At 35.1% G+C, this 12,681-nt stretch overlaps 1 protein-coding gene across 3 annotated transcripts in view; it reads left to right on the top strand.

Annotated features, from left to right (window-relative positions):
- The window catches only part of SPPL3 (signal peptide peptidase like 3), a 96,188-nt gene that overhangs the window by 64,142 nt on the left and 19,365 nt on the right, over positions 1-12,681 (top strand). For 2 of the 3 annotated variants that reach the window (XM_016127154.2, XM_016127153.2), the window contains one exon: positions 7,657-7,745. The exons of the other annotated variant lie outside the window; for it this stretch is intronic. In XM_016127154.2, the coding sequence (XP_015982640.1) occupies positions 7,657-7,745 (89 nt within the window). The remainder of the gene's footprint in view (positions 1-7,656; positions 7,746-12,681) is intronic. 3 annotated transcript variants of the gene reach the window in all.

The raw sequence follows: 12,681 nt of genomic DNA, 5'->3' as shown, positions 1-12,681 counted from the left end.
CACAACATGTTGCCATATTGTTTTACAGAAGGGTTATACCAGTTTAGCGTCAGGCAGGTATTAAACAAAATATTATGTTATAAATGTACCACAGAATTATATCAATGGAAAAGATTACTCTGGTGAATTTCCTTATTTTACAAATGAGGAAACTAAAGCCTAAGATGAGATAACTTGACAAAGATCACATGACTCATTGGTAACAAAGTCTGGATTGGAACCCAGTTTTCAGACTTCTTGTCCAGAGCATTATGTCTTTTATACTTTAATAAAAAGTAAATCATGATGCCTTTAATTACACACTTAAATTGCCCTTGTTAAACACGTTTGGAAGTGTTTCCTCCTCTCTGTTTTTTGGAAAAGAGTATGTAAAATTGTGGTTATTTCTTTAACTATATGATAGAACTCACCAGCGAAGCCATCTAAAATCAGGCTTTTCTCTGTGGGATGGTTTTTTTTGTTGTTTTTTTCTTCATTACTTTTTTTTTTAAGTACTGGTGAGGGGTTTTTTTATGTGTGGTAAAGTATGCATGACATAATATTTACCATTTTAACCAATTTTTTAATTAAGTTTATCGGGATAACTGTGGTTAATACAATTATATAATTTCCAGATGTACATTATAAGTTGATATCTGTATATTCTTTTGTGTGTTTACCACCCAAAGTCCGGTTTCCTTCAGCTACCATATATTTGAGCCCCTTTACCCTGTCTACCTACCCCCTTCCCCACTCCCTACCCTCTGGTAACCACTAGTCTGTAGTCCATGTCCATGAGTCTCTGTTTGTCCTGTTCCTTTGTTGCTTTTAGGTTTATACCCCACATGTAAGTGATATCATGTGAGTTTCAGCTTTTTCTGTCTGGCTTATTTCGGTTAGCATGTTTATCTCAAGGTCCATTCCTGTTGTCACAAATGACAGTATTTCATCTCTTCTTATAGCTGAGTAATATTCTATTGTATATATATGTACCACAGCTTCTTTAGCCAATCATCTATCATAGGACTCTTCGGTTGCTTCCATGTCCTGGCCACTGTGAATAATGCTGCTATGAACATTGGTGTGCAAATATCTTTACAGATATAAGTTTTCCAGTCTTTGGGGTAAATACCCAGTAGAGGGATTGCTGGATCATATGGTAGATCAATTCTTAGTTTTTTGAGGAACCTCCATCCTGTTTTCCATAGTGACTACACCAATTTGCAGTCCCACCAGCAGTGTATGAGGGTTCCTTTTTCTCCGCATCCTCTCCAACATTTGTTGTTACTTATCTTGTTGATTATAGCTATTCTAACAGGTGTGAGATGGTATCTCATTGTGGTTTTGATTTGCATTTCCCTACTAGCTAGCGATGTTCAGCATCTTTTCATATGTTTGTTGGCCTCTAGGGAGAAGTGTCTGTTCAGATCCTCTGCCCATTGTTTGATTGGATCATTTGTTTTATTTGTTATTGAGTCGTATGAGTTCTTTTAATCATTTTTAAGCATCAGTTTAGTAGCAAGTAAGAACTTTTCTAATCACGTTATTTTCTGTCTTTTTATTATAGCCATTCTAGGATCAAGATGTGAAATATCTCATGGCTTGTATTGCATTTTCCTTATAACTGGGATTAGGATGTTGAAAAGATAATTGAACATCTTTTTATGTGCTTATTGGCCATGTGAATCTTCTTCTTTAGTAAAATATGCACTCAAATCTTTGCCCAATTTCAAATTGGGATGTTTGTCTTACACAAAATTGTAATAATTCTTCAGATATTCTAGATACAAGTTCTCTCAGTCATGTGATTTGTAAATATTGTTTGGATGTTTTCTCTCCTGCTTGCTTGACCACTTTTACTCTCCACCTCCACATACTTTTCAAGTATTGATAGGGGTTTTTAAAAAAAAAAAAAAAAAAACAGCTTTATGGACATATATACCGTCAAGTTCTCCTATGCAAAGTGTACAATTCAGTGGTTTTAGTAAACTTACTAAGTTGTGTAACCATCACCATAACCCAGGTTTAGAACATTTTCATCATCCCAAAAGAAACCTTATACCCATTAGCAGTCATTCCCCTTCCCTCTCTCCCATCCTAGGTCAACACTACTTTTTAACTTTCTGTCTGTATAGATTCACCTATACTGGACATTTCATATAAGTGGAATCATACAACATGTGACCTTTTGTGACTGGCATCTACCACTTAGCATTTTTTTTAAGTTTATATTATAGTACGTGTCCATATTTTTCTTTATTTTAATTTTTATTTTTTAAATTTTTATTATGGTGACATTGGTTAATGAAATCCAGTAAGTTTGAGCTGTACACTTAACAGTAAGGCGCATATATATATATATATGTATATGTATATATATTTATTTATTTACACTGTGTATTTACTTCTCATAGTTTGATTTCTTTCTGTCACCACATATTTGACCTCGTCTACTTCACCCCTACCCCCCAGTCTCTGATAATCACTAGTCTATTTATTTTATTTCTTTTCATCACCAAATAATACTCTTTTGTTTATCCATGCATCATTTGATAGACATTTAGATGGTTTCCACATTTTGGCTGCTATGAACCTCCATGTACAAGTTTTTATGTGGACATACGTTTTCATATCCCTTGAGTAGATACATAGGAATGGAATTGCTGGCTCATGTGGCAGCTAACTCTATGTTTAACATTTTGAGGAACTGCCACTGTTTTTCAAAGCAGCTTTAGCATTTTACATTCCTACCAGCAATGTATGAGAATTTCAGTTTCTGTTGTTATTATCTGTCTTTTTGATTATAGCTGTTCTACTATTCTGATGAGTAATATCTTGTGGTTTTGATTTGCATTTCCTCAGTGACTAATGATGGTGAGCATCTTTTCTTGTGCTTATTTACCACCTGCGTGACTTCTTCAGTGAAGTATTTTTTCACATCTTTTGCCCATTTTAAAATTAGGTTGTCTTTTTATTGTTGACTTTTGAGAGTTCTCTATATATTGTGGATACAAGTTCTTTATTAGATAAATGCTCGCAAAGAGCTGCTCCCAGCCTGTGGATTTGTCTTTTCACTTTATGTATGTTTATAACTTATATTTTCTTGATGGATTGACTGAGATAAAATATCTTTGGTAACAATTTTAGTCTTAAAAGTCTTGCTTTGTCTGATGTAGCCATTCTAACTCTTATGGTTGCATGTGGGACAGTTTTTAATTACTAATTCTATTTCTTCTTGAATCAGTTTCAGTAATTTGTGTCTTTCTGGGATTTGTCCATTTCTCCTCAGTTGTCTCATTTGTCGGCATCAGTTTATTCATACTGTTCCCTTATAATCCATTTAATTTCTATTGGTCAGTAGTGATGGTCATTTTTTTATTTTAGTCTTTGTGTCTTCTGCGCCACCCCTCCTGGGTCAGTCTAGCTAAAGGTTTATCAATTTTGTTGACCTTTTCAAAGAACTAACTTTTGGTTTAATTTATTTTTTTCTGTTTTCATTGATCTCCACTCTAATCTTTATTATTTCCTTCTGCTTGCTTTGGGTTTAGTTTGCACTGCTTTTTTCTAGTTCCTTAAGGTAGAAGCTCAATATTTTTATTTCACTCAAGATATTTTCTGAATTCCCTGGTGATTTTTTCTTTGACTCTTGGGTTTTTTGTTTGTTTTAATTTTTATAAGAGTTTATTTGAGCCAAACTGACAACATATACCAGGGAGCAAGATCTCAGATGCTCCAACCCCTGGGTTCTAAGTGTGTTGCTTACTTTCCTAATATTTGGGGATATTTCAGAATTCTCTCTTGTTGAAAGGAATTTCAGCAACCTAATTCAATTACATTGTGGTCAGAGATGTAACTTTTTATGATTCCAGTCCTTTTAAATTTGTCGAGTAGTGATGGCCTAGCATATGATCAATCCTGGAGAATGTTCATGTGCAGTTGGAAAAATCAACCTATAATAGAGAGTTGAGAACAGGGAGTGATATGATTTGGTTCGTGTTTTAGAAATTGTTCTGGGATCTTATGGGAAATAGATTGTTGGGTATGAGGGAAAAGTGGAATAGGGAAACCTGGGATACTATTACCCTAATACAGCCAAGAAATGATGATGGCATTAACTAGATAGGCTAATAGTGGTGGAGTGAAGTATCAATGGATTTAGGACAAGATTGCTGATGGAATGGATATAGTATGTGTGGGAGAGGAGTCAAGCTTAATGGCCTAAATAACTGGATCCAATGCTGGTGCTATTTTTGAAATGGAAAACTCTGTAAGAGAAGCCGATCATAAAATACAGGATAGAAGATTTGTGAAGTGAACTGGCTATTTCTAACCAGGCTTTTGCATTTCTAAGTACAGAGGGGAAAACTATACCAAATAAAACTAAAAGCCAAAATAAATCCTTGATTTAGGAGCCCTTACGTTTGCCATCCCTTAGCTGAGCATTGCTGGACTTCCTGTTTTACTTAAAGCCAACACCTGTCTCTCTTTAATCTTCCCAGCTGCTCAGAAAAAATAGCATAATTACTCATCTAAACAGTATGTCCCCCAAAGAGTTTGACAGACCTACAGGAAGCATTGAGAGAGGGGGAGAACACTAATTGGAGGGAAAAAATGAAAGCCATAAAAAGGGGCTGTCCTGATGAGCAGACAGACCCAGGAATTACAATGTGAGGCTGCTTTAGAATTTCTTACGCAGCTTGTTACTGGCAAAACACTTGCGTTCAGGAGAGAGGGAGTGGTTGTATGTGCCGTTAACATACACAGCTGAAAGTACACTGGGCCTTACGAATGTTTGAAGCATTGAACAAAAATGAATTGCTAGATGATGGGGATGTGACAGCAACAGGGTCATCAATTTCTCTCTTCTGATGAGTCTTGAGAGTAGCTGGCTTCTACCGAATATGTCTCACTTTTGCACCATTATAAAATCGAAAACTTATAAGTCAAACCATCATAAAGTCGGGAACCATTTGTATACAACTTTTGTCAAAAATAAACTTAATAATTTTCAAGTTGTGGTATAGGGAGATAGATTCCCTGAGTCGAGGAGATGGAGCTGAGGGTCCAGAGAGATTGAGGCAACTAGAGTTAATAAGTCAGAATATGAAAGAGAAGAGAGCTTACAAAGAGAGAACCCCCAGTGATTTGCAGATGGGCCGTTTGAGCGTTCACCAGTGTTGATCAGTGCACGCATGTGAGGAGATTAACCTAAGGCTGAGGATAGAATGTGAAAAGAATAGAGGGAAAAGTACCTGTTCCCACTAGCCAGATTGGAAAAACTTTGATTCATGTGGCATTGGGTAGGGTACTTAGAAAGGCCCTGCCTCAGTGGTAGAGAATAATTACCCTGCACTGAACACTGCTTCAGATCTGCCTACTAAATCATAAAAGCAGGACCTGAACAAATTAAACTATTTCCAGATAACAGCATCCCAGAACAAAGCTCAAGAAGATTTATAGGACTACAAAAATATCAAGCAGCTAATAAGAATATAAAAATATTGAGACACGGTAAAACTCATAATGTCTGGCATACCAGCAAAGATTACCAGGTAGCCAAGAGGAAAAAAAACTTAACCAATGATGAGAATAATCAATCAAAACCAACCCAGAGCTGACACAGATGTTAAAATTAGCAGAGCAGTACATCAAAACAGATAGTATAATTGTATTGCAAATGTACAAAAAGGTAGATATTTTAAACTACCAAATCAAACTTCTGGAGATAAAAACAATAATGTCTGAGATCAAAAATACACTGGATGGGATTAACAGCAATTAGACATTGTAGAAAAGAGATTTATGAACTTGAAGGCACAATTGAAACGATCCAAAATGAAATAGAGATAAGAAAATTTTTAATGAAAGAGTACCATTGAGCTATCATTGGACATCAAACAGTAATGTCCACTGGCCTAATTTATGTGTAACTGGAGTCTCTGAACGAGAAGGGAAGAGAGAAAAATACTTGAAGAAAGAATGGCCAAAATTTTTCCGTATGTGAAGAAATCTATAACCCACACAGATCTAAGAGGCTCTATAATCTCTAGGTACAAGAAACATGAAGAAAACTACACCAAGGCACATCATCAGTGAGGTGATATTACTGGGGTCTACAGATACGAAAAGGATAATAAGGGACTGCTGTAAACAACTTTATGCCAGTAAATTTGATGACTTGGATGAAATGGACAAATTCTTTGAGAGACACAGTCAACCCAAAGCTCACACCCACAGAAATAGATAAACCCGAATAGCTAGAAAATTGAAAATTGCCAGACTCTTTTCCAAAGTGGCTGTACCAATTTACATTCCCCTCAGCAGTGTGTGGAGGTTACAATTTTCCATCCTTGCTATCACTTGGCTATCTGGCTTTTTTGATTATAGCCACCCTATTGGGTATGAAGTGGTATCTCATGGTGGTTTTGATTTGTATTTCTCTGATATTAGGAATTTTTTCACTTTCTTATTGATCATTTGCATATCTGCTTTGGAGAAATATTCAGATCCTTTGCCTGTTTTTTAATCAGGTTGTCTTTTTATCATTGAATTATAAGATATCTTTATATATTCTAGATACAAGGTCCTTATCAGGTATATGAGTAATATTATTTTCTCCCATAAGAACCAACTGCCCAGTCCAAGGTCACAAAGATTCACCCCTGAGTTTTCATCTAAAAGTTTTATAGTTTTAGCTGTCAAATTATTTACATTTAAATTAATTAAAATTAAGTAACACGTAGAATTCAAGTGTTCACGTGGCCAACGTCTGTCACATTGGCCAGTGCAGATACAGAACTTTTCCATCATCGCAGGAAGTTCTTTCAGATACACACACACACACACAAACCCCTTCTTTAAAGGGACATAGAGAAAGGGCTGTGGACTTGAACAAAGAAACAATTAAGTGGGAAATTCATGTACACAAAATTGTTCAAAGTTAAAGAATTCTACATTGGAACAGAGATAGCATTTTTAGTCTTCCAAATTAACAATGACTTCCTCCTTAGGTCTTGACTCAGAAGTCATAGCAGTTAGGCCTTCCCTGCCCACCTCATTGAAAATTTCAACCCTAACCTCTCCATTCCCTGCCTTTTCCCCTTAGTTCTTACCATTGATATACCATATATTTAACTTTTCTTGTTTATCGTCAGTCTCTTCACTCTTTCAGTGTAAAATCCATGAGGGCCTAGCCTGCTACACTCACTGTGTCCCCCCAGTACCTAGGACAGCCCCAAATATAGTGGAAACTCATATGTTTGTTGTCGAATGAGAGCTGACAAGGTATAGAAAAACAAGTGCCCTCATGCACTGCTAGCAGAGTGAACTGGTCTAACCATTTTGGAAGCACTTCTGTCGTATGTAAAAGTCTCAAAATTGCACTTGCTCTTTGACCCAGCATTTTTCCTCCTAGGTATTTATCACATAAGGAAGTAGTTAAGGATGTGCTAGAAAATTCAGCCACAGTGGAATGCTTTTATTTGCAGTCAGGAAAACTCTTGAACTCTGACATATTGGAAGGAATGTAGACTGTTTTTTAAAATGTGAAAGAACTATTTTTGTAGAGTTGTTCAAAAGAGATCTTCCCTGGTGCCTTAGGACTTAAAATATTCTTTTGTTACTGGCTTTTCTTTCTTAAGCAAAACTAAAGCTTATCTGTGCAATTTTTCCCCACAGGTCCCTTAATATGGACTTTGAAAATCAAGATAAGGAGAAAGACAATAACAATTCTTCTGGGTCTTTCAATGGCAACAGCACCAATAATAGTAAGGCACTTTATGTCAGTTAACTTTCATACGTGTAGTTGTTTCGATTCTTTCTATAGCCCCAGTTAAGTCTCTGGGTTCAAGATTTATGTTTGGTATAATAAAATCTACTCTGTTTGGTATAATTTGTTAAGATTCTTAAGTTTTGAATCTGAACTGATTTCTTGCTTTTAACTCATGCCTAAAAGCTTGCTGCTGAGTTTCTTTATCTTAAAGATAAGCAGATTAGTATCACTCTGTTTTTGACTTCATTAAAAACTTTGGCTGATAATTTTGTAGGTGTTGATTATAAATTTATTTGGCAACTCTTAAAGATTTAATCTTCTTGAAGTACTTGTAAAACTAAGCATTGTGAATATCTCTTCTGATATTTAAGATTGTATAAGAATACTTGTTTTAAAAAATAGAAGAAGTGTACTCTAAGACAAATGTTCAGCAAAGATCCATAAGCTTGTGAATGGATAAACAAAGTCTGGTCTGTCCATACAATGGAATGTTATTCAGCATTAAAAAGAATGAAGTACATGCTGCTACATGGATGAACCTGAAAACATTGTGTTAAGTCAGACAGAAAAGACTACATACTGCATGAGTTCATTCATATGAAATTTTCAAGAAAGCAAATACATAGAGATAGAAAGTAAACTAATGGTTGCCTGGGCCTAGGGATGGGAAGAAGAATTAACTATAAACTAGCATCAGGGAATCTTCTTGAGGTGATGAAAATGTTCTAAAACTAGATTGTGGTGATGGTTTCACACTTGCTAAATTTACCTCTTTCTCCACCCCACCCCCCAAAAAAAGAAAAGATAAAAGTTACTGAATTATAGACTTAAAATGGGTAAATTTTATCAATTGTATCTCAGTAGTATAGAAAATTGGTGATGCTTATTTTAAAAAGAGAATTGAATTCGAAATGAAGAAAGTTGATTTGATACTATTAAGAGATTGATCATTGTTACCTATCATGCACTCGGTATTCTATTAGCTATTTTGAAAGATGCAAAAGTATAAGAGCTGGTTCCCAAGCCGTCATGTGAGTTCTGTGGCCAAAATACTTTCCAAGGTGCTCATAAAGTGCTATGACAGATAGCAGATACTCCTTCCCATCCTATACCTAGAGCAGATACTTTTTCTCATGGACCCTTACATAGCCTCAGAATTTTGAACAAGCATCTGCTGTCAGTGGATCAGAGTAAGCACTAGAAATGAAGTCATTTTGACATCAATGTACAAAGAGTAAAGAGAAAGGCAAGTCAGGATGAGCAACAGTGGGTCAAGTTAGAAAGGGACTCTTTCTTTAAAAAGGTGCATTTGACTTGAAACTTGACAGTGAACTTGAATTGGTGGAGAAATCATCATTCTAGGTGGGAAGAACATATAATAACAGGCACAGAGGAAAGGGTGAGCATGACTTGTAGGACAGGTTAAAGTCACCACCTAAGAGGGATGAAATTTTAGGGCTCTCATATAAAATTACATAGCATATTAATGGAGAATCTTGGAAGTTACATTGGAGATCACTTAATATCTATTTCAATTTCTCTAGGTACTATAATTACTCACCAACCAAATTATACATTCCCAGTTTTCACCCAGTTAAATGTTTTGTTGTCCCCAGCAGTATAAAGTGGGTATGATACATACAGTAAGTAAAATCACTTAAATATAATGAGTCTTTTATTAAACTTATGACATAGATCCTTTTATGAGGTAAAATACCATACAAGTAACTTACTAGGTACCAGGTAAAACCCAGTGTCAGTATCTGATTTTCAGGTTAAATTATTACATAGCAGCTTACCATCTATCAACATTTTAAGCCAAATCACTTTATACTTTTGAAACTCCTTTAAAAATCCTGTGTTATATAACATGTAGACAAATGATGTACTTAAACCAGATTATAAATCTGTCATACATTGCATTACAGAAACCTAAGAGAAATTGATAGTGTGTATCTTAAGTACAGTTTTATCCTCAAATAAATAAATAGTTAAGTCAGTCCATATAGTAGAAGGAAGTTACCTAGTAACATCAGTTTTTTAATTGCTCATTATTAATCAGCATCTAGAGAATAGTAGATGGTTGTTTAAATGGTCATTTTCTTAAATCTACCTCCTGTATTGTACTAAATTATCCCCAACAAATAATTTCTTCAGTGCCCAATCTGGGCTGTAGATAACAAAGAAGTAAGCACAGATGAGGATGGAATACATCCACACCTACATAATCAGGAACATAGTGAAAGAAATGGCCATTGCAGAGATGGCCAGTAATTGATTATGGAGTATGAGCCATTCCAGATTGAAGGGATGGCATGGCAAATGAGATGCATTTATCAAAAATCAAAGAAATAATAGCCTGAAAGGTGAACAGAGAAATGCAAGAAAGTATGTAGATGCTAGAGAGATTGAAGTCCTAAACGATCAACAATGTAGAAGAATTGGGGGAAAGTCCTAAGAAAAGGAAGTTACGAATTTAGCGTTAAGGTTTTGACAAGAGTGTTCTGGACTGATTGAAGGAGAAAGTGAGTAGTAGATTTCTTAAAGGTTCCAATTGTCTACTCCCAGAATAAATAAGAATCAAAGAATTTGTGGAAAAGACATGAAAATGAGTGAACTACAGCTATGCATAACCGACAGTATGGGTGTTTCTCACAACATTGAACAAAAAAAGCCAGACACAAAATGCATGCTACGTAGCTCAATTTATATCATAAGTTTAAAAAACAAAGTAAATACTTACTGGTATTTTAAGGTGCATGCTTGGGTAGAAAACGTATAAAGTAAAGCAAAGAAGAAAGTATCCTAAAAGGTGGACAGTCATCCCTTTGGGAGAAAGAGAGTAGTGACTAGGAGGGGCACAAGAAAGACTTCGGGCGTCAGCAGGTTCTGTTTCTTGACTGGGTGGTATTATCTATATGATTCACTGGAGCTCTACGTTTTTTTTTCATGTACTTTCCTGAATGTGTGTTAAGTTTTACAATAAAAAGGGTTAGAAAGAGGGGGGAGTTCCCTCAAGGTCTTTTCTCTCTTTTCTCTAATCTTGTTCTAACTCCTGTCTCATCATTTCATCTGCCTCAAGAAGCCTATATAGAGATTCCCTGCCCAGCACATCAGTTTTTATTTATAAGTATTAAGTGGGTTTTAAAAAAAGCCCTTACTCCTCTCATTGTCTGACTTTTTGAAGTTCTTATCTGAGGTTTCCTATGTAATTTATTTGAACAAAGATCGATGGAAATGAACAGTTGGAATTCTCTTAATTAATAGAGATATGCATCTTAATCTCCCCACCTTGTCTCTAAACTGTGAGATCTGGCAGTGACCTTTTTTAAATCCCTCACATTGCCTACTGTATAATAGATGTTCAGTAAATATTTGTTTAAAAGCAAGCTTCTCTCATGGAGTTACAAAATCAGTAATTTGCATAACAGTTATCAAGAATATATTGGTGTATGGCTCAGTGTCTCTTTCATGACCAGACACTTAGCCTCTAGCCATGTTCATTAAATGCTTAAAATAATATCTCTACATAATTTTTAATTCCGTCATCATGCCTATTTCTTATGCTGATTTGGCTTTAAAGATAGTGCAACTGCGCTTAAGTCTTCACAGTTAGATCTGTTCTGTTTTGAAGTCACTGGATTTTGGCTAAAATTTTTAATTAGCTCCTTCCCTTCAAGACCACTTTCTGCAGACCTTCAGGAAGTGCAGTATTGAAGTACATACTATTCTAGGTAGCACACTGTCAGCAGCTAAGGGAACCTGACTTGCCCTGTGACATTGCCATTTGATACACTCTCTTGGGCATCCTTCTATAAAACTAATGGAAGGAACTATGGGCGGTGAATACACATGCAATATATATAATATGACTTACTGTTCAGTTGTACACTCAGAACTTAGTGGATTTGTTAATCAATGTTACTATAAAAAACTAATGGGAGGAGTGTCTAATCCTTCTTAAAGCCTGTGCTTTCAAAAACCAAGTTTTGTGCATTCATAATTCTAGAACTGTTCTTTGTATTCAATTTTGCATTTTAATTGCAGAATGAATTTTTAAAATTTAATTTATTATAAACAAATACTTCTCATGCCTAACTTACTAAACAGTCTTTGTTCTAGCCAGCCATTTAATTTTTCTGTTTATATTTTAAACCAATATACTCTGTAGACTATATGATGCTTTCTTTTACAGAAGAGTGGGATTGTTTTAAGATTTATAGACTTCTTAAAAGATTTTTTCTTACAACATAACAATCATTTGAGAAACCATTATTTTCTGTTGTGAAGGGTACCTGAAATTCTATAGTTTTCTCTAGTTCTTCCTTGAACTATTGTTACAGATCCCTCAATTTAAAAAAATAAAATAAAATAAATAAAAACTCTTTAGGTGAAATTTAGAGATTTCAGAGCATTTTGTTTTATAAATGTCTGTAAGACACTTTTAAGATACACTCCCCTAAAATGATCCATGCCACCAAGCCGAATGGATTTGATTGCAACTCAGGATAGACCTCTTCTCCAGATCCACATATCTTGACACATAGATCACTGTTCCTAAATTGAATTGCCCTATGCCTAAGTGAATTATTTGACTCATCTACCTAGCCAATAAGAAGCAATTTTGTTTTGTAGAAATAGTTAATATTTTATTTCACCAAAATCTCTAGCTTTCTTGAGGGCAGGTAAATTTAAATACCAAAGAGCAATTTTTAAATGTTGGTTGATGACTGCAACACTTCGTGTCTAGTTATGTTCATTCTAGTTGCATAATATTCATAGCCTTAAGTTAATGAAGAGACTTTTTACTACTGTTTCTTTCTCATAGGTCATATGCACACTTCCTTTTTAAATTAAATTTATTAGGGTAACATTGGTTAATAATTAAGTTTGAAGAGTACAATTCTATAATACATCACCCGTATGTTGCA

Source organism: Rousettus aegyptiacus, unplaced genomic scaffold, assembly GCF_014176215.1.
Source record: "Rousettus aegyptiacus isolate mRouAeg1 unplaced genomic scaffold, mRouAeg1.p scaffold_m13_p_5, whole genome shotgun sequence".
NCBI lineage: Eukaryota > Metazoa > Chordata > Mammalia > Chiroptera > Pteropodidae > Rousettus > Rousettus aegyptiacus.
This window is presented reverse-complemented; position numbering and strand designations above follow the sequence as displayed.